The sequence below is a fragment of the Phoenix dactylifera genome, chromosome 16, assembly GCF_051530095.1.
Source record: "Phoenix dactylifera cultivar Ajwa chromosome 16, Ajwa_hap1_PhDact_Kaust_v1.1, whole genome shotgun sequence".
Lineage (NCBI taxonomy): Eukaryota > Viridiplantae > Streptophyta > Magnoliopsida > Arecales > Arecaceae > Phoenix > Phoenix dactylifera.
In genome coordinates this window covers 21,241,062-21,268,405 of record NC_143205.1, presented here as the reverse complement: position 1 = coordinate 21,268,405, position 27,344 = coordinate 21,241,062, and the positions used below count along the sequence as shown (strand labels likewise).

Below are 27,344 nucleotides of genomic sequence, written 5' to 3'. Positions count from 1 at the left end.
ATCATTAAAAGCACTTCTTGAAACAAATATAACTTTGATATTAACAAACTTACAAATCAAGCACCAAATAATTTGGATAAAACTTGAAGTAAATGAACGTGAAAAAGACATGCTAGAATTAAATGCGACCATTTAACAAGTATCAATGGGGCTGATCATATTTCTCTCAAGGACATGTATCCAATTCTTAAGCAGCCAGTTGCATCATTTGGGAGCACCTCCTTTAAATGAGTATGGAAGTTAGATGGGCCAATGACAGTCAAACCATTTTGGTAGAAGCTATTGTGGAGAAGGCTGCCATGTGAGTCGGCTATGTTGTGTGTGGGCTTCCTGTAAGTAGGTCCAGCCCACACTTGAGTAGGCCCAATAGCCCATTAGGGCTATCTTTGGTTTTCTAAGTGATGCGTGAACCAAGGGCGGCGGCACATCAAACGCAACAACAGAGCGGCTAAGAAACAAAAGAGAAAAAAAGAAGAAGCAGGGCGTGTGAGGGAACAACAGAAAGCCACGGCGCATCAGCTCTTGGAATTCCTGGCAGAGGGCGCAGTGAAAGAAATTGGCACGCCGAACGTAGAAGAAGAAAGGAAGAAAAACAGGTTTTTTTCTTGTCCTTTTTGGTTGTAGTTTTCACAAAGAGATTTAACAAATTGGATTTCTACCTAAGAATTGTATTGGATGCTATAGAGAGTTGTAGTATTCATTGTTAGGATCTTATTACATTCTTGGATTCATCATACTGTGAAGGTTTGGATGAGATCATTGTTACTCTTAGGGAGGTGATACAGGAATATTCCCAATTTGTTGAGGACTCAAGTTTTGGGCATAAACTTGAGTCTATACTTATTATAGTGAATTGAACGGATTTGCGCCGTGGTTTTTTTCTCTACACTGAAAAATAATTTTATGTAAATTTGGTGTATTTTCTTTCTGCTCCTCGGGTGTTTGATATATTGCTTCTCTGAATATTGCTTCTAGTTAATTTTGGTTTTGGCTTAATTTATTTTGCAATATTCCTGTTCTGGCACCAACACTTCCTCCTCCCATGAAAGTTCTCAAACTGAACTTGGATGCTTCAGTGTCTTCCTCCACAGTAGCTGCTGCTTATGTTATCCGTAATCATCAGGGGAAACTAATGAGAGCTGGAGGCAAACTACTGGCACTCTCTTCGGTGCCTTTTGTTGTTGGCAGCTGCTTGGATTGGAGTCAAATTGTCCATATTTGAGTTGCATGCACAGCAACTCTAGGTGGAGCGTGATTCACTAACAGTAATAAATGGCTCTCTAAAACCTCTATTGCTAGTCCAAAACTACACTCTGTTACAGGATTTGCTGGCTTGAAAAAAAGCTTTTCGTACTCTTCGGATTTCTCATGCATATCATGAGGCTAATCGAGCTGTCAATTATTTAGCAAACAAAGCTAGGATGTCTGACTTTGTTATTCAAGAGAAGGACAGAGTCCATCCAGAGTTTGCTGCTAGTTTATGGGCTGATGCTTTTCAAATTAGTTTTGAACGAGGATGAGGCTGAAACAGAGCATTTCAAAAATTTTGGTGAATGCTTGTCTTGGTGAAAATTTGATTCTAATATTCTATAGTTTCCAGATCAGCTATATAGCCCTTTAGGTAAGCTGTAGTGTTGGAGAAGGTTAATATGTGTCACCTCTGAGTTCATAGTTGTAAACCGTTATAGTCTATCAGAGCTATTGTGAGACCTGTTGACATTTGTACGAACACCGTCGCCGTGTTTTTCTGTTTGAGTCGGAGGCTAGATAACCCTAGCCTACGTGTCTATTTAAGCGAATCTCGCTGGTTCCTGCGCCGCACCCCTCCTGCTGTCCCACCGCCGCCGCCGTCGTCAACTCCTCCGCTCCGGAGAGTCTCCATTGTTTTCTTCTCTGCTCTTCTGGTACTCCGCTGTACCCCCTTCGTTTTCCTCCCGCGAACTTCCTGCCCTCCATCCACCACCGACTCTATCATCCTTCTCTCTCTGATCGATAGGGAACGTACATTGTTTCAAGGTTTTGTGTTTAGGCTAAGAATCAAATGTTTGCTTTTATGGTTATTGTAATTTATACGCTATGTGCGTTTTCATTGTTAGGCCAATGTTTGATGAAATGTCTAAGTGAATATTACTGCTTTCTTGTTTCGGTTGACAACCATCAGAAATAATGTGATAATTGTTGATATTATATCGTAATAAGATTTTTTTTTTAATTGTTTCTTGGTGAGTTAGTTTTTGTTTTGGTCAGTAATTAAAGGAGGCTCTTATGGCTCTATTAATTCAATTAGAATACCTCAGTCGTACCCAACATGATAAAAAATGGAGAACTAGAGGTTTGTCATAAATATTTAATACATATATGAACCCAACTGACACGACAAATCATTTTTTTCAAGGATCTGCGCATTATATGTTCATTTGTTTTTGTGGGGTGCATCCTTAGTTGATACTTTGATTATGTTCCTTTATACCCTTTGGAAACTATTCTTTTATACCATAGTCTACAAAAGGAACCAAAAACCTAAGCAAACCTAGATGGAAGTTGTATGGAAGGATTAGGAAGCTAAATGCAAACTGATGACTGAAGGTTTTTTTTGTAAATAATTAAATTTGATGCTTTGCTTGATTTGATTTTTAGCTACAGCTAATACTTCTATCAACATATTGGTGTATTATGTTTTCTACTTCCTTGCTTGTTCTGTCTCGTGCATGATTCTTTGCTTGAAGTCATGCCTATTGCAACTAGAAGATGTGAATTTCTGTGAAGTTTAACCTCATCAGCTTGCAGATTGGACTATTCTGCAGGTTCTATTCAGTTTAGCATTTTGATATACTTAAATATTATATGTTTAGATTAATTTATTATTGAATAGTTTGCTGTATAATAGCTACGCACTATATTCAGACATGTGATACTTCTTGCTATTGACTAGTTTTCCATTTGTTTTGGTCATATGTAGATGGGAAGGAAACAAGAGAAGAAAGATGCCTCATCAAATCCAAGAATATATGAAAATACAACACTTCGTGATGAAAACACTGGTAAAAAGAATGTTGACGTAAATTCTGTATTGAAGATACAGCATCTGCAACGACTGGGAACATGGGCTGGTGGGGAAGCTAGAATACCTCCTTTGGGTGCTTTTTTTGGAGCATGTTTGGCTGCAGAAGCAGAGGCATCAGGGATTCCTCTAGATCATTCAACTTTTCTTTGCCAGAGGTGAGTTTTTGTTTCTTTTCCTCCTCTCTTTTGCATACTGGACTTAGCTTAGTCAATGTCTTACTTTAGCTTAACTGATCGAGTGCATAGCTAAGTTAACAGCAAAATTAGCATATAATCATGCTGACTGTGTTTAGGCTATCTGTTGTGAGAGGCAAGTAAGAACAAGCAAATATTTTGATACATTCTGCTGTCTGTGATTTGCTTTTAAAATTTAGATGCTAGTGTAATTGCTCCAAAAATGCATGGTGGATGTTAAACTTTTCCTGCTAAATGTATGCGCATGTTTTGTATTTTGTTTATGCCATTAGTAAGGCGAAACTTCAGTTATTTATTGAAAACAATTATAAAAAAGCATCAACTTATCTTCTTGTGGTGGCCGGATCATCTATATAATTTATTTGTATTTTGAAAAGCAAGCTTAGCTCATCTTTCTATCAGTGACCTATCTATAAATTTTAAAACCTCCAATAGCCAGAGAAGATGAACGAAATTTGGATTCCTTTCTTGTTATGTTGATATATTTAAGTAAAAATCTCACTTGAGCTCTGTGCTATTCTGTCTTTGGGATCCAAGCAAATTAAGTGATACCGATCTTGTTTTTGGCAATAATACCTTTCTCCTAAGGGGGCACTGTTATAATTGCTAATCTTGATGCCATTGTTACTCATAGTAATTGTTTCTTGAGAAGCCTGTTCGAGTTGCTGCTATCAGTTAACAGAACTGAATAACTACTAGGTTTTATTTAAATTTTGTCTGTAAACATCGTCTATATATTTGTTTTCCTATTAGATATTTTCCCACTTAATCTACCATCTGAATTTGGGGGGAATTTCAGAAGGTTGCTCATGTTGCATGGCCTTGAGGTTTTTTTTGGTTGCTTGGTGAAACTTGGAAAATAATTTTTGTGAAAATCACCCATTCCAGCTGTTTGGATGGTGGGAAGCTTAAAAAAATATATTCAGTAATGGCTTTTCCATTTTTAAAAGAATCTTGGACTTTGCATTTTTCATCCATCTGTTTACCAAAGATTTTTGAACAAACAAACAGACCCTTAAACTGTCCACCAAATAATAATGGTTCTTCCTTCCCCCCACTACTTTAGGCTTTGTCATAGACCTATCTCTTACTCAAAGTTGCTTGGCCAGAGACTTAACACCAACACAAAAGCGAACAAACTTTCCAGTCATACTTTTTCATAAAACCAACTGGATATACCTGGTATACTTTCTGCATGTTAAGGTTATGCACATGGGTTTCACATTCTTACATATTTTATCTGGGGAATTTTTCCCAACTATAAAGGTTGAACAGAAAAACCCTACCAGAAGAAGTGACATAAAGGGGCCTGTGTTCTCTTAGGTCTGGGAAGCAATGGACTGGCTAGATCTGTTAATATTGAAATAAGTGAAAAGTAGTTTGCATGCCAAACAACATTGATTGAGCCTCCTGTTGCAGTCAAACATCATTTTGGAAAAAAGGGATGGGTTTAAACATCTCTAATTTGAAATTATATTTTGTGCGAATTAATATAATAAAGTTAGCACAAGAACATAGAGAGAGCACCTTGTGTTGCATGTGACAGCTTAAAGCAAGTATGCCCAATTTTGTTTATTGTATGGTGTCCTGCTTTGGGTTCTTGATCTCATTGTTTTGAGGTCGTTGAAGAGCTAAAAAAGTGGCATAACAAATTATTACATGCCAAAGTTTGATATCCAAGTCCGAAAGCTAACTTATTGCCTGACAATAAATTCAAACTCTTGAAACAAGAGTCTCTGTATGTGCGCGCGCGCGCGCGCGTTTGTGTCTGTATGCGCATTCATGAGCCAGGCGCATGCATGTTTAGATGTAGCCATTGATGCCTCCTGTTCCTTTCTTAATATTCTATACTCTGGGAAGTATGACTTTTGTAGACGAGGCCCTACGACTGAATCTAGTATGATTGTGGCATTTTGACCCCTAGTCTCTTTCTGTGTGCTGACCATCTTTCAGTTAATTGTATGCTTATTGTTCAGAGATTAATAGGTTATATCTTTTGTGACTAGAATTGTCATTTCGATTATTTTTCTGTGCTGTTCAGTGGTAGTTATTTTATTCAATTTCAGTTGTCCATAGTATAAATTTTCATATTTCAATAATTATTTAGCTGCTTATGACCATTTAATTTCTTGTATTTTGATTTTGATCTTCACTCATGGAGCCCCACAGTAAGTTTTAACAGTGTATATGGTGTCTTGCAGATGCGAAACCGTCTTACAGCCTGGCTTTAACTGCACCATCCGAATAGAAAAGTGTGTGAACAAGGGAAGATGGCACAAGAAGGCTAGTGTTCCCTGTAAGAACAGTGTGGTCTACACATGCCACTTCTGCTCTCATCGGAACCTAAAGTGGGGGACTGCTGAAGGCCATATGAAAAATCTAATTGCTTCGAGACTTGGCCAAGATTCCGACTCAAATCAACATTGCTCCGCAGATAGAGCAAATGGTAACTCTGAGAATGTATTAGCTGCTACACATGAGGTTCTTCAGGATGTTGGAGAGGAAATCCCTTTAAAACTAGAACCTGTATCCGAGTTGAAATCTCTCACTCCTGGAAAAGCAGCAGTAACTGAAGAGGTTCTTGCTAAGATTCCGGTAACTCCACTAGAAAAACTGGCGAATACATCTGAGAGGAAAAGGAAGGTCAGTGGCTCTACTCCTAACAAGCTTCCAGTTGGTGGAAATCATTCAGAAATAACTTATTCAGGAATGGGGACTGTTTCCAGTAAGCGGCGAAGGAGAGCATGGTCTAGCTTGAAGGAGATCACCAAAGAGAGCGAGCTTGAGAATGCTAGGAACCTCAGTAGTTTTGCAATCCCATTTCATATATAGGTGGCCGCCTGACAAAGAAGATGAGACCCAATTTTGTTAGTGCCATTCCAGAATATAGAGAGGAAATCTATCCTTGGTTATCTGCGGAATTAGGATATTATCTGTTAAAGAATGCTATTTTCACATAATTTATGCGAAGATTGAAGAATGCTTGAACATAGAGCTTCCAGAAGAGTGCATGGCGTTCTGGATTTTCGGCCACTGACCTTGCATTAGCTTCTCTAATGTTATGGAATATGGTCTGTCTTCAATGTCCATGTTCCTTATGGGTCCGTTAATGAATAGGGTGGTAATTAGGTATAATTGAACCACAAAAATGCAAAACTCTCTTTCTCTCTCTCTCTCCCTCTCTTCCTCTTCCATGCTGAAACAGGCGCATCATACATTACGGGTACAGATACATTCAATAGAATCGGCAAATAAAAGATTTTTGAAAGCATCAGGCATTTCATCCTTTCTAACCCATAGGCATCTCTCTCTCTCTCTCTCTCTCTCTCTCTCTCACATACACACACACACACATGAATCGAGCAATGTCCTAGAGAGGAAATATATGGAGAAGATGCAGTAGGTCATTTACCCATGAGCTATCTTTTGGGGGCATTCTCTTATAGTACTTAGGCGCTGGCATCCAATAAGCTATTCTTTTTGGGACATATAATTTATTTTTCTTTATATTCAATATGAAGTCGCCAACTATATAAGGAGCTTATGACTTTAGAAGCCCAAATGTAAATATATGTTAAATAGGGATGCAATTGGGTCGGATTGGGGCTACTCGTGATTTCGATCCAATCCGATTTTTTATTTGGGTTCTAATTTTGGATCCAGATCCAATCTAACAGAAAATCAGATCAGGTTAGATCCATGACTACAATTTTTGACCCGATGGGTCATCGGGTCGGATCTATGTATAACTCAGTTCCAATCCAAAAAATTTAGATCCGGTTCGGATAGATTTATGTCTCTTGCACTATAATACTTTTATATGTTCACATTCTATTTTTATAGAAAAAGATATAAATTCTATATAAGCTATAGACTATACATGACATCATTAATCTATATTTTTTTTCAAACAAATTGTATCAACAAATAATATCTTGATCATCGAATTTAGCATATCAGACATCTACTCTATCTAGGTGGTACAAGCCAGCAAGATTAGAAATTTTTGCTCTCCATTTTAGCACTTAATTTCTAGTTATTTTTTTTATCTTATCTTTTTTTTTTTCTTTTCTTGTTTTGAAAAAAAAAAGGATAAGGGAGGCAAGATACCACCCAACATTATTAATAAGATAAAAATTATGTACAAGAATATGTACAAAAATAAACAGCGAGGTAAGGTAACGATCACAAGGGCGGCCGCGGAATAAGATACCACCCCTTGTTCCGCTCGGCCGCGGCAACGATCACAAGTTCCCCATGGGAAAGAGGTGGTTCACGCAAGTCTCGACCAGCGAGGACGAGGAGGAGCCGAGGAGGAACGGCGCCGGCTAGCGGAGGAAGGGGAAGAAGCTCCGCGTGGAGGACGGGGAGAAGGAACCGCAGAGCAGAGGCGGCGATGCCGCCGGCGGAAGCAGTAGCGGCGGCGGCGGCGGAGGTGGAGGGAACAGGAAAGAGGAGGAGCCGCCCTTGGAGGACGCGAAGCCGAAGGGGCGGGTGCTTAGGGTTTCTGGAAAAGGGAAGCGGAAGAAGCGGCACTACTGCTCCTTCGAGTACGACGGAAATACGTTCGAGCTGGTGAGGTTCCGGACATCTTTAATCTTAGTCGCATGGGGTTCTTGGTGATCTTAGTTTGCTCCCGGAATTGGATTCATGAAGATTTCACTTGTTTAATGCTCGGATTTGCGAGTATCTACTATTTTTCCATTGTTCTTGAAAATTTTCCGTATCTTGAGCTATCTTTGTTCTTTGCCGTATTCTAGGGTTTTTAATGTTCTTCATTTGCTGTGGGAGTTGGATTATTGAGGAGTATTCTTGTTTAATTCTTAGCTTTGTTAGACTATTTGCTATATTTGGTAGTGTTCGAGGGTCGACTTGATTTTTTTTTGAAATTTCTTGTTTTCTGGCTATGTTTGCTCATTTTGGTATTTTGGAGTTTTGATGTTCTCGATCTGCTGTGGGAGATGGATGTTTGACGATTGCTCTTTTTTGCTTCTTGGATTTTCATAAGGGATCAACTTTTTTTTTTTGTAGGGAGTAGAGGAAAATGGAGGAGAATAGTGTTTGATTGTCATTTTTTCTTTCTTTTCTTTTCTTTTTTTTTGGATGCTGCATGCAGGAAGATCCGGTACTCCTGACTCCAGAGGATAAGAAGCAGAAACCCTATGTTGCGATTATTAAGGTGAATTTCTTGTTTACTGATTGTAAGACTGGGTTCATTTGTTTTGATCTTTCTACAGTTCGTTGAACTGGATATGAAATGTGATAATGTGACAGTAAGTGTTTTCTGCATGAGCTGGTTAAAAAAATTAAAATATTTGAATACTAGAATTACTTCCTTGGGATTCTTTGAACTTGGTCATTTTGTGGAAAGAGAACTATTTAGCATGAAACGATGCATAACCATGATTACACTTCAAATTTCGCACCATTTGCTTGGGACCAAGTCTGTATCTCCTTGCCCTCTCCCTATTCAACACCAAAGGCATGTGCACTTGCACATATGAAGGTTGCCGTCCCTGAGTCTATTTGTTGTAAGCCCCTCAGTCCTCAGATCTACTGGTAGTTATATTGCCTTACTTCTTCTGAGAGAAAGGGCGAGGGAGATTACTTTGTATCCTATCATTAATTTGAAATTCTAAATTATAGATGTTTTCTGATGTTAGCTTACAGATTGTATTGAGGAACCTCACGATATAGTAACTATGTTATGTTTTATGTTTTATTTAAGTGATCAGTTACAAGAATTGAGTATTTTAATATCTGTCTAACCTATGATGTTTGCTCTCTGTTTCGCTTACAATGATTGGTTATAACATTGGTTTTATTTTTGTTAATATAGATCTTATGAATAAAATTTCAAGTTTTGAATATTTACAAGATACGGTGAAATTACAAAATAATATCTCCTTTCATTTCTTTCTACCTCTTTTATTATTTATCAAGTACTGTTTCTGCAGTCTGCTGGAAGAATTTGCTGGCCGGATGATGCTGTCCCAGCAATAACTGCCCTTGGGAGAGCTACACATGAAACTCTGGGTTCCGATTTCCAGAAATATAACCAGAAAATGAGGCAGTTGGATTTCAATCTCAAGGTAGAATAATTGTTCACGGTTAGCTTTACTTCATTGTATCATAGCTATCCTTGTAATCTTGCCCTTACATAAAATGTTCGAGTATCAGCATTCAAAATATCAGTCTGTATTATGTTTATAATTTGTGCCTCCTTGCAACTCTGAAACTGCTTTCAGAGAGCTCGTGTAATAGTTTGAAATTAATTTTCATAGTTTTTTTCCTAATAATCTTCCTTTATGACTGATGTGGCTTGCATGCAAGTAATACTACAGGGAGTTACTTTTTGAAAATTATATGCTGTTAACATTTTTAATTGTGAATCAGGGTCCTTTACTCATAATCTGGACTTAGTGCCCATGTTTAGAACTTGTAATTAAAACTTCATCCTCTCAAAAATTATAGCTTCTGACCACCATTCAGTATGTTAGACAATGTTCTTCTCAAAAAGTTGTTTCTCCTTTTACCCTTCAGATGACTTTGATGTAAGTTTTCTTCCTTCAAAAACATTTGAGGAAGATGAAGTTTCTTAATTACCTTTCGCCCCTATGCCAAGATCTTATTGAGCTTTGTTGAAAATTCCTCTTGCATATAAGTCCATGGTTATTTCCAGCTTTTCATAAGGTTATCACTAAGAATTATGGACCTAGACCTTGTCAAGACTTACAATCCTAATGATTAGGCATGAATACAAAAATAGACCTTTAAAACTTCCATGTTCCAGGTCTTGGGTCCAGGTCTAGCAAAAGTGTACCTGTCATGATCTGAGCTGTCCATCTAATACATTAAGTTTTGGGACTAGTTTTGCAGGAACTCAAGCCAACAGGAAGAGACTCGATAGCTTATATGATATATAATGTGTTGTTTTGTTCTTATACTTTGGTGAATGAGGATCTATAAAGCCAGTCCCAGTTATTTGGGATGAAGGCTTGATGATTATATTTATGGTTTTACAACCTTTATGTTTCTTGTAAAAATACTCATCACCCTTGGTAATAGGTCATTAGTGAAATATCCAGAGGACATGCACTATCGTACTCACTTGGGTATTGGACCCAGACTGTACCCTTTGAGTGTTGGGTACAGTATCAAACTATAATGGGTTTTACCTACTGGGACTCCAGCCTGACCTGATTCATGGTTGAGGGTTTTGGTAAAAGCTGAGTTCTAGACACGCCCAGTTAGTCTAGACCATGTAGGGAGGTACTCAGACCTGAGCTGACCTGTTAACAGCCCTCGTTTTCCAAGTCATTCTTGTGACATTAGAGCTTCTTATTGTGTCCTTCATCACCTGGCTATTAGAAGGTGTGGACCTAATGCTATCGATGCTGGAATTTGGCGCTTTGATATCAAACAATATGGAAAGTCTTTGTGTTGATCTTTGCATAACAATAAGTAAAATTATCAAGCATTATCCCAGCAATTTTGAGTCAGTAATTTCATAGTTTGACCCATGAAACTGACTGTCAACCTAACATCAGCCAGCTACTTTTTTTAGTGGGGCTTTGCTGGCATTGATAGTGTTCTTTGAGTCAATATTCAGCTGAACCCCAAAACTAAGCTTCCTGTCTGAGTTTTCTTCCTTGATATAAATTTTCTCAGTATGTGTGCTCAAATTGGAGATTCAACTGTGCTGTACATGTGAATCCTTTATCTTGTGGCAATTTTTAGTCAACAAATAAATTTCTTGTTTCAAAAAAATGTATTTTCATCAAAGCTCATTAGGATCTTTTTTTATATTTCTATTTCATTGTAGATTCGTGAATTTGCATCAAATTATGGTAGCATTATCTTTTGATCTTTGTGATGGATGTATCCCATGATAAGATGGATATAGCTCTTGCTTCACACATCCACAGATATTGTTCTTCTTTAATCTGTTTATGTAATTTTAGCATATACGTTTCTCCATACTTTTTCTTTTTTACTTATTATGTTATAACTCTATAGGCCCTGTTCTCTTATGCTACAGTGATTGATTTTGAAATTTTAGTTAAGTACTCTTTTAATGATGATCCGACACCAAGCCCAAACATCATAATTCATGAACAGAGGGAAGGTATTCCAGGATTACATTTGATTTTGATAGATTTTTTCAGATTTTATTTTAAAATCTCGAGCCATGTGGGATGGGAAAGCATTAAAATATTCAAAAAAAGGATTAGGAGAATTGAACTATTATGCTAGAAGGACAAAGCTACTTTAGGCCTTGTTACTGCATTGTAATGGAGTCCCGAAGTCCAACATATGTGGTTGAGCTGGACTCTAAAGCCATCATCTATTTCTTTGTTTGGTTTACAAAATTAAAAAAATGGTTCCCTTGTTGCTTAAATTCCATACAAACATATTTGTGTAGCGAGTCTAATCTATTCCTACCACACTAAAACTCTAGTTCGAAAACTCTTCCAACTATATCTGTTAGGGAACAAGCAATCCTTGGCTAACAATAACTTTTTTCTTTTCTCAAAATTTAAAATTTATCTAAATTGCTTGCATTAACTAGTTTAACCAAATATATGCTTTGCTTCTTTTCAAACATCCTTTATATCTCCCACACCTAGTTGTGCTGTAAATTCGATTATATCGATTCCAAGATGAAACGAAAATTCAAAGGTTGATGCTAAATTGATAGATAATCATTAAAAGCACTTCTTGAAACAAATATAACTTTGATATTAACAAACTTATAAATCAAGCACCAAATAATTTGGATAAAACTTGAAGTAAATGAACGTGAAAAAGACATGCTAGAATTAAATGCGACCATTTAACAAGTATCAATGGGGCTGATCATATTTCTCTAAAGGACATGTATCCAATTCTTAAGCAGCCAGTTGCATCATTTGGGAACACCTCCTTTAAATGCGTATGGAAGTTAGATGGGCCAATGACGGTCTAAACATTTTGGTGGAAGCTACTGTGGAGAAGGCTGCCATGTGAGGATCGGCTATGTCGTGTGTTGGCTTCCTGTAAGTGGGTCCAGCCCACACTTGAGGAGGCCCAATAGGCCATTAGGGCTATCTTTGGTTTTCTAAGTGATGCGTGAACCAAGGGCGGCGGCACATCAAACGCAACAATAGAGCAGCTAAGAAACAAAAGAGGAAAAAAAAAAGAAGCAAGGCGTGTGAGGGAACAACAGAAAGCCACGGCGCGTCAGCTCTTGGGATTCCTGGCAGAGGGCGCAGTGTGAAAGAAATTGGCACGCCGAACGTAGAAGAAGAAAGGAAGAAAAACAGGTTTTTTTTCTTGTCCTTTTTGGTTGTGGTTTTCACACGGAGATTTAACAAATTGGGTTTCTATCTAAAAATTGTATTGGATGCTATAGAGAGTTGTAGTATTCATTGTTAGGGATCTCATTACGTTCTTGGATTCATCAGGTGGTTTGGGTGAGATAATTGTTACTCTTAGGGAGGTGATACAGGAGTGTTCCTAAGGACTCAAGTTTTGGGCATAAATTTGAGTATTGTAAACTCTGTACTTATTATAGTGAATTGATCGAATTTGCTCCGTGATATTTTTCTCTACACTGGAGGATTTGTTCATGTAAATTTAGTGTGGTTTCTTTCTGCTTCCCAGATGTTTGATATATTGCCTATGTGAATATTGCTTCTAGTTTGTTTTGATTTTGGCTTAATTTATTCCGCAATATCTCTGTTTTGGCCCCAACACTTCCTCCTCCAATGGGAGTTCTCAAACTGAACTCCGATGCTACAGTATCTTCCTCCACAGTAGCTGCTGCTTATGTTATCCGTAATCATCAGGGGAAACTAATGAGAGCTAGAGGCAAACTACTGCCACTCTCTTCGGTGCCTTTTGTTGTTGGCAGCTGCTTGGATTGGAGTCAAATTGTCCATATTCAAGTTGCATGCACAGCAACTCTAGGTGGAGCGTGATTCACTAACAGTAATACAATGGCTCTCTGAAACCTCTATTGCTAGTCCAAAACTACACTCTGTTACAGGATTTGCTGGCTTGGAAAAAAGCTTTTCGTACTCTTCGGATTTCTCATGCATATCATTAGGCTAATCGAGCTGTCAATTATTTAGCAAACAAAGCTAGGATGTCTGGCTTTGTTATTCAAGAGAAGGACAGAGTCCATCCAGAGTTTGCTGCTAGTTTATGGGCTGATGCTTTTCCAATTAGTTTTGAACGAGGACGAGGCTGAAACAGAGCATTTCAAAAATTTTGGTGAATGCTTGTCTTGGTGCAAATTTGATTCTATAGTTTCCAGATCAGCTATATAGCCCTTTAGGTAAGCTGTAGTGTTGGAGAGGGTTAATATGCATCACCTCTGAGTTCATAGTTGTAAACCGTTATAGTCTATCATGGCAACTGTATTCCTTTTTCTATCTTGTTCGTACAAATGTCAACAGGTCTCACAGGAGCTTCATGTTAAGGCTGATTAAATCTTTTTCTGGAGCAAATGGGCGTGCTAACAATCAAAACTATCAGAGCTATTGTGAGTGTCCGGTCCATTAACACCCCCCCGGCCCCCACCACCAAAAAAGAAAGAGGAAAAAAAGTTTTTCTGTTTGAGTCGGAGGCTAGAAAATCCTAGCCTACGTGTCTATTTAAGCGAACCTCGCCAGTTCCTGCGCCGCGCCCCTCCTACTGCCCCACCGCCGCTGCAGTCGACTCCTCTGCTCCGGAGAGCCTCCATTGTTCTCTTCTTTGATCTTCTGGTACTCCGCTGTACCCACTTCGTTTTCCTCCCGCGAACTTCCTGCCCTACATCCACCGCCGACTCTATCATCCTTCTCTCTCTGATCGATAGGGAACGTATATTGTTTCAAGGTTTTGTGTTTAGGCTAAGAATCAAATGTTTGCTTTTATGGTTATTGTAAATTATACGGTATGTGCATTTTCATTGTTAGGCCAATGTTTGATGAAATGTCTAAGTGAATATTATTGCTTTCTTGTTTCAGTTGACAACGATCAGAAATAATGGGATAATATCGTAATAAGATTTTTTTTTTAGTTGTTTCTTGGTGAGTTAGCTTTTGTTTTGGTCAGCAATTAAAGGAGGCTCTTATGGCTCTGTTAATTCAATTAGAATACCTCCATAGTACCCAACATGATATAAAATGGAGAACTAGAGGTCTGTCATCAATATTTTATACATATATGAACTTAACTGACCCGACAAATTGTTTTTTTCGAGGATCTGCGCATTATATGTTCATTTGTTTTTGTTGGGTGCATCCTTAGTTGATTGCTTTGATTATGTGCCTTTATTACCCTTTGGAAACTATTCTTTTATAGCATAGTCTACAAGAGGAACCAAAAACCTAAACAAACCTAGATGGAAGTTGTATGGAAGGATTAGGAAGCTAAATGCAAACTGATGACTGAAGGTTTTTTTGTAAATAATTAAGTTTGATGCTTTTCTTGATTTGATTTTTAGCTACAGCTAATACTTCTATCAACATATTGGTGTATTATGTTTTCTACTTCCTTGCTTGTTCTGTCTCGTGCATGATTCTTTGCTTGAAGTCATGCCTACCGCAACTAGAAGATGTGAATTTCTGTGAAGTTTAACCTCATCAGCTTGCAGATTGGACTATTCTGCAGGTTCTATTCAGTTTAGCATTTTGATATACTTAAATATTATATGTTTAGATTAATTTATTATTGAATAGTTTGCTGTATAATAGCTACGCACTATATTCAGACATGTGATACTTCTTGCTATTGACTAGTTTTCCATTTGTTTTGGTCATATGTAGATGGGAAGGAAACAAGAGAAGAAAGTTGCCTCATTAAATCCAAGAATATATGAAAATACAACACTTCGTGATGAAAACACTGGTAAAAAGAATGTTGACATAAATTCTGTATTGAAGATGCAGCATCTGCAACGACTGGCAACATGGGCTGGTGGGGAAGCTAGAATACCTCCTTTGGGTGCTTTTTTTGGAGCATGTTTGGCTGCAGAAGCAGAAGCGTCAGGGATTCCTCTAGATCATTCAACTTTTCTTTGCCAGAGGTGAGTTTTTGTTTTTTTACTTTTCTCTTTTGCATACTGGACTTAGCTTAGTCAATGTCCTACTTTAGCTTAACTGATCGAGTGCATACCTAAGTTAACAGCAAAATTAGCATATAATAATGCTGACAGTGTTTAGGTTATCTGTTGCGAGAGGCAAGTAAAACAAGCAAATATTTTGATACATTCTGCTGTCTGTGATTTGCTTTCAAAATTCGGATGCTAGTGTAATTGCTACAAAAATGCATGGTGGATGTTAAACTTTTCCTGCTAAATGTATGCCTATGTTTTGTATTTTGTTTATGCGATTAGTAAGGTGAACTTCAGTTATTTATTGAAAACAATTATAAAAAAGCATCAACTTATCTTCTTGTGGAGGTCGGATCATCTATATAATTTATTTGTATTTTGAAAAGCAAGCTTAGCTCATCTTTCTATCAGTGATCTATCTATAACTTTTAAAACCTCCAATAGCCAGAGAAGATGAACGAAATTTGGATTCCTTTCTTGTTATATTGATTTATTTAAGTAAAAAATTCACTTGAGCTTTGTGTTATTCTGTCTTTGGGATCCAAACAAATGAAGTCATATCATTCTTTTTTTTTTGGGCAATAATACCTTTCTCCTAAGGGGGCACTGTTATAATTGCTAATCTTGATGCCATTGTTATTCATAGTAATTGTTTCTTGAGAAGCTTGTTCGAGTTGCTGCCATCAGTTAACAGAACTGAATAACTACTAGGTTTTATTTAAATTTTGTCTGTAAACATCGTCTATATATTTGTTTTTCTATTAAATATCTTCCCACTTAATCGACACTCTGAATATGGGGGGAATTTCAGAAGGTTGCTCATGTTGCATGGCCTTGAGGTTTTTTTTGGTTGCTTGGTGAAACCTGGAAAATAATTTATGTGAAAATCAACCATTCCAGCTGTTTGGATGGTGGGAAGCTTAAAAAAATATATTCAGTAATAGCTTTTCCATTTTTAAAAGAATCTTGTACTTTGCATTTTTCATCCATCTGTTTACCAAAGATTTTTGAACAAACAAACAGACCCTTAAACTGTCCACCAAATAATAATGGTTCTTCCTTCCCCCCACTACTTTAGGCTTTGTCATAGACCTATCTCTTACTCAAAGTTGCTTGGCCAGAGACTTAACACCAACACAAAAGCGAACAAACTTTCCAGTCATACTTTTTCATAAAACCAACTGGATATACCTGGTATACTTTCTGCATGTTAAGGTTATGCACATGGGTTTCACATTCTTACATATTTTATCTGGGGAATATTTCCCAACTATAAAGGTTGAACAGAAAAACCCTACCAGAAGAAGTGACATAAAGGGGCCTGTGTTCTCTTAGGTCTGGGAAGCAATGGACTGGCTAGATCTGTTAATATTGAAATAAGTGAAAAGTAGTTTGCATGCCAAACAACATTGATTGAGCCTCCTGTTGCAGTCAAACATCATTTTGGAAAAAAGGGATGGGTTTAAACATCTCTAATTTGAAATTATATTTTGTGCGGATTAATATAATAAAGTTAGTACAAGAACATAGAGAGAGCACCTTGTGTTGCATGTGACGGCTTAAAGCAAGTATCCACAATTTTGTTTATTGTATGGTGTCCTGCTTTGTGTTCTTGATCTCATTGTTTTGAGGTCGCTGAAGAGCTAAAAAAGTGGCATAACAAATTATTACATGCCAAAGTTTGATATCCAAGTTCGAAAGCAAACTTATTGCCTGACAATAAATTCAAACTTTTGAAACAAGACTCTCTCTCTCTCTCTCTCTCTGCGCACGCACGCGCGCTTTTGTTTCTGTATACACATTCATGAGCAGGTGCATGCATGTTTAGATGTAGCCATTGATGCCTCCCGTTCCTTTCTTAATATTCTATACTCTGGGAAGTATGACTTTTGTAGACGAGGCCCTAAGACTGCTCCTCGCCCCTATTAATACCTAGATGTGAAGGAATCTAGTATGATTGTGGCATTTTGACCCCTAGTCTCTTTCTGTGTGTTCACCATCTTTCAGTTAATTGGATGCTTATTGTTCAGAGATCAAGAGGTTATATCTTTTGTGACTAGAATTGTCATTTCATTTATTTCTCTGTGCTGTTCAGTGGCAGTTATTTTATTCAATTTCAGTTGTCCATAGTACAAATTTGCATACTTCAATAATTATTTAGCTGCTTATGACCATTTAATTTCTTGTATTTTGATTTTGATCTTCACTCATGGAGCCCCACTGTAAGTTTTAACAGTGTATATAGTGTCTTGCAGATGCGAAACCGTCTTGCAGCCTGGCTTTAACTGCACCATCCGAATAGAAAAGTGTGTGAACAAGGGAAGATGGCACAAGAAGGCTAGTGTTCTCTGTAAGAACAGTGTGGTCTACACATGCCACTTCTGCTCTCATCGGAACCTAAAGTGGGGGACTGCTGAAGGCCATATGAAAAATCTAATTGCTTCGAGACTTAGCCAAGATTCAGACTCAAATCAACATTGGTCCGCATATAGAGCAAGTGGTAACTCTGAGAATGTATTAGCTGCTACACATGAGGTTCATCAGGATGTTGGAGAGGAAATCCCTTTAAAACTAGAACCTGTATCCGAGTTGAAATCTCTCACTCCTGGAAAAGCAGCAGTAACTGAAGAGGTCAGTGGCTCTACTCCTAACAGGCTTCCTGTTGGTGGAAATCATTCAGAAATAACTTCTTCAGGAATGGGGACTGGGGTTTCCAGTAAGCGGCGAAGGAGAGCATGGTCTAGCTTGAAGGAGATCACCAAAGAGAGCGAGCTTGAGAATGCTAGGAACCTCAGTAGTTTTGCAATCCCATTTCGTATATAGGTGGCCACCTGACAAAGGAGATGAGACCCAATTTTGTTAGTGTTATTCTAGAATACAGAAAGGAATCTATCATTGGTTATCTGCGGAATTAGGATATTATCTGTTCAAGAATGCTATTTTCACATAATTTATGCAAAGATTGAAGAATGCTTGAACATAGAGCTTCCAGAAGAGTGCATGGTGTTCTGGATTTTCTGCCACTGACCCTGCATTAGCTTCTATAATGTTATGGAGTATGGTAGGTCTTCAATGTCCATGTTCTTTATGGGTCCGTTAATGAATAGGGTGGTAAATAGGTATAATTGAACCACAAAAATGCAAAACTCTCTCTCTCTCTGTCTCTCTCTCTCTCACACGCACGCACGCACGCACGCACGCACCCACCAATCTAGCGATGTCCTAGAGAGGAAATATATGGAGAAGATGCGGTAGGTCATTTACTCATGAGCAATCTTTTGGGGCATTCTCTTATAGTACTTGGGCGCTGGCATCCAATAAGCCATCCTTTTTGGGACATATAATTTTTTTTTTCTCTATATTCAACATGAGGCCGGTAGAGGTTGCCAACTTTATAAGAAGCTTATGACTTTAGAAACCCAAATGTAAATATATGTTAAATAGGGATGCAAATGGGTTGGATTAGGGCTGCTCGTGACTTTAATCCAATTTAGTTTTTTGTTCGGGTTCTAATTTTGGATTCAGATCCAACCCACGGATCATTCAGATCGGGTTGGGTTTATATATAATCCGGTTTCAATTAAAAAAATTTAGCTATATTTCGGATAGATTTATGTCTCTTGCACTATAATCATTTCATATGTTCACATTCTATTTTTGCAGAAAAAGATATAAATTCTATGTAAGCTGCGAACTATACATGACATCATTAATCTATATTTTTTTCAAACAAATTGTATCAACAAGTAATACTCTGATTATGAAATTTAGCGTACCAGACATCTACTTGTCTAGGTGGTATAAGCCAGCAAGATTAGAATTTTTTGCTCTCCATTTTAGCACTTAATTTTCAGTTATTTATTTTATCTTCTTTTTTTTTACGGGAGGCAAGATACCACCGAACATTATTAATAAGATAAAAATTATATACAAAAAAAAAATGCGAGGCAAGGGACTCTACAGTTAATAGAAAGAAAAATAATAGAGATTCAGAATTTTTGATTCAGTAAAAGAATTTCTGTACCTCAAAAAACAAAGACGAGAGATAATCTGAAAGTGATCATTGACAAAGAGACAAGCTTCTTGATCAGGCTAAAAGGAGATGGCAGCAGCAAGAGAATAGCATAGAGTATTTTTACAGATAGTAATGAACTATCTTTCCAGCCCGCTTCAATGGATGTTTGCAATTTATTTTATCTATTTACTCTTATTTTTTGTTCATTTTTTATGGATGAACAGGACATACATGCGTTTCATTCACGCTCGCAGGGCTAACGGGTTTCCAAATTTGGGTCGAGCCAGATCCGAATTTGATCCAAATTTACTAAATTCAGACCCAGCTCGAAAAATAAAATTGATTCAATTTTAGAATCCGATCCAGCTCCACGGATCTTTCAACGTTGATCGGTTCGAGTCTAAGCAAATTGGATCACATTGGATCATGAGACAATTCGATCTATTTACAGCCTTAATGTTAAATGTGGTTTTATAAAATAATTTATCTTGACAGCTCCACGTATGTTGTATTTGGCTAGTTCCACTGAGTATTTATAAAGTTGAGAATCAAGTACTTTTGAGTATTTTAAGGATTAATAAGTGGCCTAGAATGAAATTTTCCCAACAATGTCTAATTTTATAGTGGGCATCGCCTGCCAATTATCAAGCTTATGGCTTGCGGGCTCAACCAGCTAGCTAGAAATAACGTTTCCTCAATATGCTGCGCATAAAATAAAGTCGGCAAATTGCGGCGAAATCCTCCGAGCACGCCGCAGTCCTCGTCGCATGCCGCGGGCTGGAGAGGGAAGGGCGAAGAGTGTCGTAGGTTGGCGAAGAACAGCAACCGTTCGATGAAATGCTCGAGAGACATGACAGTCACTGCTGACTTTATGGAAAGCTTGTCGCTTAGCGACTCTTTAAGTTTCCTCGAGGGAGTTTAAATAATTTCACCAACAGACTAATCTTGCAGTCTATCGAGAGACGGTGGCCCCGATTGCTGAGAGAGTAAAAAGAGCGAGCGAGCGAGAGGAGCACATTCGATGGCGATGGATCCAAAGACGGACAAGCTGATACGGAGGACCACAATGGTAGCCACGGCCACCGCCGCCTACTTCCTCCTCACTGCCGATTATGGCCCCCAGGAGAATGCCCTCGCTCCCGTGAGCCTTTTTTGCTCATTTTTCCTTACTTATTCTCTAATTCTGGAGTCGTTTCTTGTGTTCATGCCATCAAATCCATTGATTTCTTGTTACTAGAAGGTTTTTATCTTGGAGGTTTTTTTTTTATGGAAGATTTTTTTCTGGAATTCTTTTTATTTTGATTCGCAAAATGACTTCTTAATCGTTTTCCTCCTCGCTCTAGAGTCTAAATCCTACTATTGCCACTTCGATCTTCATTAAAATTGAAAAAAATTAGCGGTAATTGATGAAAAAAATTAAAAAGCCCTAACTTTTCTGCCGACATTGATTGGTTCGTTTTTGCAAAAATCTGTAGCTTCCACATCAAAGCTTTGATCACCTTGAACTAAAGATTGGAGTTTTGGAGAATGCAACATCCTGGATCTTTTGATGCAAGTCTCAAAATAAAAGTTGTTGTCTTTCATTGTTTTGATATCGATCGAAGCATCTTGCAAGAGTAATACGTAACTTCCGACTGTTTGATTTAGAACACCACGCAGGATGTACATCTCATGTTTGAAGGATTTTTGATTCTTTATGGTTTCAGTTTTATGAAATGGTTGGGGGAAGAATAATTGGGTCGGTTGGAATTCGCATTAGCTGATCATTATTTTTAGACCAACACGGGACATTAAAAGTACTACTTCAAGGGCATGTTTGGTTTGAGGGCAATTGAACTTTGGAATGGAAATGGGAATGAGCGACCCCCATTCTAGCCATTTGGTTGGGAGGAGTTCCATTTCCATTCTAATTCCAGAGGAAAATAAGAATGCCACAATCCTCCAAAACCTAATCCCCACTCTCCCATAGTATTTAAATTCCATTCCACTTCCAATTTCAATTTCAGTCACGAACCAAACACATAGAAGGATATGGCCATTTTGATTTCCATTCCAATTCATTCTGATTCTAATTCCGATTCCGGCTCCTATCGCAAACCAAATGCGCCCTTAATGCTCTAAATGCCTCGGATTTGGTGTACCCTCTCATTAGAGTTTCTTGCTAAAGGAGCATTTAAAGATGGGATGATAAAGATAATCACTCAACTCTCTATTTTACTAGTTTATGCGGTTGTCAATAGCTGCATGAGATTTTCATTAATTGTTGAAAAAAGCTCTTGTTCTTTGTTATTGTTACTGTTGTGTTCTTTTTGTTTTCTTTTTGGTAGTGAAAAGGAGGTGAGATTACCAAGAATTTTCATCAAGGAAATCTGTTAAAGTTTATTGACATATAGTTCCCATGGTACCTCTTTTGAACCTCGCTCTGCAATAGATCAATGAATTCGGATTTCTGCTGCCTTTTCATAGTTTTAGTGGCAGGCTCCGTTTGCTTCTCTTGTTGACTAGACTTTTATGTTATCAATTCAGGAGCCACCTGAGTCTTGAGACAGGATATTCACTTGTTGCCATGAACCAAACATGCATGCTGTAGAATTTTTTTTCTTGTAATATGATATGCTACCTTTTCTCTGTGCAGAGTTTTCCCTTATTCAATTTTTCCATTCATACTCTGCTATGCCATTCATGTCACAAAATTGGATTTGCGACACTGTTGTCATATTGTGACTTAAACATGTTTCTTCACTTGCGGATGCTGAAATCTCTCTTCATGCTACAGTTTCTCACCAGGACTTATCCATGTAGTGGCATCTAACCCAATACCTCTAGATGATCATATTTCTTTCAACATTTCTAAATTGGATAGGTATCGTATCAAATGTTTCTTTTTCCTCTTTTCTTTTTTTTAGCTATCTTATATCTGCTTGATGTTTCAGTTTTCTGTCTTTTGTGAAGCACCTAATATTCCATTTTCTTCAAGGAAATATTGCTATTTGATCGGTCTTCTGCATTGATTAGGTTTTATGGCTTTTTTTGCTCCATATGCTGCTCTAACTGTGAAAATGATTTATTTCAGATAAAGAGGGCTATAGAATCAGTGGAATTATCTCTGAAGAGGCTTATTTTTGGTCAAGACAAAGAAGTACATGAAAATGAGAAGGAGAAATCAAAATATAATGATGTAAAATAGAAACGTCATCTGCTTGGAGTAATCCAGGTTCAACACTAGTGTTATTAAGTGCAGGAGACCTCTCTGGTCATGCTTGCAGTAAACTTCTGTAATGTATATGAAATTGTAGCAGTCCAATATATGCTGTATCATGGATAATTTTGGCTCCCTGTAAGCTAAGTAATTTCTAGATGACGACTTTGATGCCTGCACACAAATGATTTAGTCTTTTCAACTTTGAAGATTTAATATGTCATGCCACTTCAAATAGTCTTTCATATCGCGGCACAGATAGAAATCTTAGGGATATATTATAATAAAGAATCATACAGGTCTTTTTTTGGGGAGAATTGGCATGCTGGTCCGGCCATCATGTTATGTTTTTCTTAATGAACATAATAATTTTTGAATGCTTGGAGTTGTTACAAAATGACATGAACCCTAAGAGTTAGGGGTGGTAATCGCAAATGATAACTAGACAATATAATCTGAACCAAACTTATGGTTGAAGGTTTGCTTTTGCTTCCAGAAAATTAATTCCTGGCTCCCTAGTAGACTCACCCAAAAATTATCCAGTGTAATGCTGTTCTTCTTTCTTTCTTTTCTATCTGACCTTTAACATGTTACCGGCAAGGTCTGCTTTTATGATCTCTCTTTATTTCTCTTAATGAAGGAATATGGATCTTAAAGGTTACTTGAAACATTGTCGATTTGGTTTGGAAAGTTGAATACCGAGAGATCCACATCTAGTTACTCCAATAGCTATAACGGTGAAATTAGCACCCCTTGTATTATTCTGGCTTATGGTTAGGAATTAAAAAAGGACGTGGGGTGACAAGTTTTTACTGTACCGATGGATGTTGGCTTCTTCACCCTGAACATTATGTTCTTTAAGCAGTGCTGTCAGCAGAAATTGTTGCAAGACAAGATTTTAAGATGAGATTATCTTAGAATTTGTTTTCATTGTTGTGTTGTTTTATGTTTTTGTTAATGCTAAGATTGCATTTGCACAAAATTTCTGGCATTCCTTACCATATTTTTCGCCCTCTTTTTTTCTGAAAGCAATATTTTTTTTTACCAAAAGCTCTAAAACATATGATACTCATTCATTAGAGCATATAAATCCTCCAACCATATATATTACCTTCCTTTTCTTAAAAGTTCATTTAATATGCATGGTTTAGATCCACAGTCTCCTAATATCCCTCAGTATATTTTTGAGATTTGTGCCACATCATTTTTTTTTCATCATGTTGGTTGTATTCATACTAGATTAACATGGGCCACCGTTGCACAAAAAAAAAAAAAAAGAAGCTTAAATTCTTAAGAAACTACGAGCGACGCCGAGGTGTGATAGAAACGTCTAATCTACTCTGCAGAGGAGACCAAATTTATCCTCATAAGTACTTCAATTTTCTGATATTTGGAGGCAACAGAACAAAATCTCCGTTCCGCACTCGTTCTTTAAAGCCCATGATACACTAACATGAACCGCCAACTATATTGCCTTCCTTGAAAATTCATTTAATATACATGGTTAAGGCACCAAGTATTCCAATACCACTCGCAGTATACTTTGAGATTTGTGCACATTGTGTAGAGCCTATAACGTATAAAGAATGGCATCAAGGTGTAATAGAAGTTCCTTTCTTTCTTCCCAGCGAACTTAAAATCATACTGATAGGGAGAACATTGAACATGTTGACCTCGATCCGAATCGACCTCCTTGACTGCAGATGTGACTGAAATGAATGACTTTAATATGAACCGAGGTATTATTTTGCTAGGTGCAATAAAGATTAATAGTTACACCGAAGCTACAATTAACACACGATCAACGCAATTATCGCCGCATGCTACTCGCATGGAGCAATTACCATGTCGTTAATGCGCAACCGACCATTATCATGCAATTGTGACATGTTGCACCAAATCATGTAATAGACATCGATCTAACCTACCCTATATATAAAGATGACCTGGAGAGCCTCAAATAAGCTAACACATACTCCTCTTAGTATATTTTCTTCCTTCCACCATTGCTCTAGATTTTTAACTTAAGTATCGGAGGGTCTCCTGCGAAAAATTTTCTAGCAAACAGACTTCTTTGCAAGTTGACCTCGGTTTCAACCCATCCAAGTTTGCTCGACCTCCGCATGCTTCGGTTCTTACCGGCCTCGGCACACGACGGGCGGATACCAACCTCAGTTCAGAATATCACGGCAACATAGACCTTCATCCCATGCCTTGACATTTGAACCCAGTTCCTCTCACCCACAGTTTAAAATTTGTCGTCGCTAAGTATTTTCTTCATATACGTAATACAATAAAATGTTTGTTGACAAACTCGCTCTTTAAAGCAAATGATACACTGATTAATTAAAGGAGAACTTATTGACCGATCCCTATGGGACTGGATTGTAACAGTAAGTCCCTCTTGACCATTCTTTTAACATCTGGTCCGCCCGATGAGGTATTTTTGAACTCCTAGTCTCCCTTAAGAGGGACCGGAACCTGCGAACAGCCCTTATCCTTGCACACGAGTCCATGTTAAAATAACCTCAATTGAAACATATGAATCACGAATTTGTTGCCTTCCTTCCCTTAAAAGTTCATTTAATATGTGTGATCCTGATCCCCAGTATCCCAATATCACTCACAAAATACTTTTGGGATTCATGCACAACTTGTAGATCCTATGACGTACATTTAATAATATTATCTAATAATATTTTAATTTGGAGCTAATTACTCTATCTGCCATCTTTATCGCCATAATATTGGAGCTTGGGCACAATCTCTTCCGCTTTTCCAAACTTCATGCATACCATATGAAAGCAATCAACTTACAGATTGCGTTGCCAGTATTGCAATTAATCTTCCTTCTCATATTGTATAGCCAATTTCCTCACCAGTCTTCAATTGTAAGTGCTACTTAGGCTGGTATTGTATTCCAAAGATCTTGGGGGTATTCGCCAGCTCTTGCCACACACACACACACACACACACACACACACACACACACACACAGAGAGAGAGAGAGAGAGCTATAGGTTGTACACTGATGGTGTCAAATACTATTGCTCATATTGTATCTCCAAAAATTCCAGCTAACAAGAGTAATGACATTAATTTTTGAACCAATGACATTTATGTAATTTTAGAAAATAATAGGTGCATTTTTCTTGACTGGCTTCCTTTGAGGAGGCATTTGGTGTCAAGATAACCTTGCCTCATCAAAGCACTAAATTACAACATGCTAATATCTTTAGAGGAAAATGAGAAAAAAATCTATTCGATCAAATTGCTTGGGTCAAAATGCACAAGAAAACAACTAAAGATCTTTCTAGATATGATGAAGAGCTATTTTCATGATCAGGGGCGGCCCAATACATTTGGGGGCCTAAGGCGAATCCAATAGATGAGGCCTTTTTTTTAATAATAAAATTTTAAATAAGTATAAAATATTTTTTAAAAATGATATAAAAATAGATAGTAATCAAGTATAATATTCCAATAAAGATACACGAATCTAATAAGAATAGATAAGAAGTCTTTTCAATTTAATATAATTTTTGAATGAAAATATAGAAAAGTAATTAACCTAAGAAAAGAGCCATGAAACTGATTAAATAACTGAGATAATGCTTAATAATACTTTTATTCTGTCAAGTAAGAGTAGAATAGGAAAAGATCATCCTATGGTACTTCATCGTCAAGATAAAGAAATTATGAGAATTATGGTAAAGCAAGAGCAGAATTTGTCCAGGCCTTTTGTAGAAAAGAAAGTAGGGGCATTATGGAAAATTCACCCGATCTAATTAATAAAAATCCCATCCCACCATCTCCCTTTCAAAGTGAGTACCCTTACTCACCGAAGCAGCTACTGCAGCATCACAGCACAGCAGCCATTCAACACCCCCCCTTCCCTCCTTTTCTCTCTCTACCCTCCAAGAAGTCCATCTCCAATCCCCCTATCTTTCTTCCCGATGGCCCAGGTGGATCAGGAGTATTGTGAGGGAAGGAAAACCAAGACCAAAACCAAAAAAGAGAAGGGATGAAAGATAATAAGAGTGGCTTCAGGCGGGTATCAAGCCAACCAAATCCCTCCTCTCTCTCTCTCTCTCTCTCTCCCCCTCCACCCAAAACAAAACTACTGTCCCCAACTTCCCAAATTGCTCCTCTGCAGGCCAGAAAACTCTCCACCTTCCTTCCATCAAGGGGGAAGACTCGTAGCCAGCTCCTGTTTCTGTTTTAAAAGGGGCCTTTGCTTCCTTTTGATCACGGTGCCAAAAACTTCCCCCTCTCTCTCTCAATTTCTTTTCTCCCTTCACCTCCCGGGGCCTTCCATTGGCCCGGGGCCTTAGGCGACCGCCTCGATCGCCTAAGGCTCGGGCCGGCTCTGTTCATGATGATATTAAAGTTCCAACCTCTTTATAAAACTTTTAGAGGATATAAATATTTTTCTAAGAAAAATAGAGAAATATATGTTAGCCATGATATAATCAACCATTAAGATCATACATTCATCTTCACATTTATCTTTCTATATGGGAGACTAATATTTGTTTGTTATGTAGATTTTGTATTGGTTTCATCTAATTTGGCGATTGTCATGGCCATCCCATTCTTATGATTCCAAGTTGACTTTGTGTATGTATGGTTGTGCATGGCTTTGTTTGCTCTTGCGATTTCTTAACACATTTTACTGTTTTCTTAATAATTGTGATGCATTATTTTTTACTGCAGGTTTAAGCTCTCTAATGTCAGAGATAAATTCCTTAAAAAAATATTCTAAACTTCAGTTAGATATCCCGCCACCT

General features: G+C 37.7%; 3 protein-coding genes across 7 annotated transcripts; all 3 read left to right on the top strand.

Moving 5' to 3' along the window:
• The first annotated feature begins 339 nt into the window (after positions 1-339).
• LOC103705551 (uncharacterized) lies at positions 340-6,248 on the top strand. 3 transcript variants are annotated; one of them, XM_088712763.2, is made up of 4 exons: positions 340-596; positions 2,960-3,219; positions 5,460-5,901; positions 5,985-6,248. In XM_088712763.2, exons 2-4 carry the CDS (start codon positions 2,960-2,962, stop codon positions 5,985-5,987), a joined length of 705 nt encoding a protein of 234 aa, XP_088568889.2. In that variant the 5' UTR covers positions 340-596; the 3' UTR covers positions 5,988-6,248. The 3 variants fall into 3 exon arrangements, with proteins under 3 accessions (XP_088568889.2, XP_008787530.4, XP_089784109.1); XM_008789308.6 differs by having other exon boundaries at positions 343-596; positions 5,460-6,248; XM_089927983.1 differs by lacking the exon at positions 340-596 and adding an exon at positions 603-1,904 and having other exon boundaries at positions 5,460-6,248.
• Positions 6,249-7,349: 1,101 nt separating this feature from the next.
• LOC103705547 (uncharacterized) lies at positions 7,350-18,320 on the top strand. Of its 3 annotated transcripts, none has more exons than XM_026804062.4 (5): positions 7,350-7,833; positions 8,375-8,437; positions 9,216-9,350; positions 15,054-15,313; positions 17,596-18,320. In XM_026804062.4, the coding sequence occupies exons 3-5, from the start codon at positions 9,324-9,326 to the stop codon at positions 18,161-18,163; spliced, it is 855 nt and encodes a 284-aa protein (XP_026659863.4). In that variant the 5' UTR covers positions 7,350-7,833; positions 8,375-8,437; positions 9,216-9,323; the 3' UTR covers positions 18,164-18,320. The 3 variants fall into 3 exon arrangements, with proteins under 3 accessions (XP_026659863.4, XP_089784107.1, XP_089784108.1); XM_089927981.1 differs by having other exon boundaries at positions 7,408-7,833; positions 8,290-8,437; XM_089927982.1 differs by having other exon boundaries at positions 7,462-7,833; positions 9,216-12,563.
• A 1,713-nt stretch (positions 18,321-20,033) lies between these two features.
• On the top strand, positions 20,034-22,716 carry LOC103705546 (uncharacterized). Its single transcript, XM_008789300.6, has 2 exons — positions 20,034-20,496; positions 22,429-22,716. Exons 1-2 carry the CDS (start codon positions 20,377-20,379, stop codon positions 22,540-22,542), a joined length of 234 nt encoding a protein of 77 aa, XP_008787522.1. The 5' UTR covers positions 20,034-20,376; the 3' UTR covers positions 22,543-22,716.
• Positions 22,717-27,344: the final 4,628 nt, after the last annotated feature.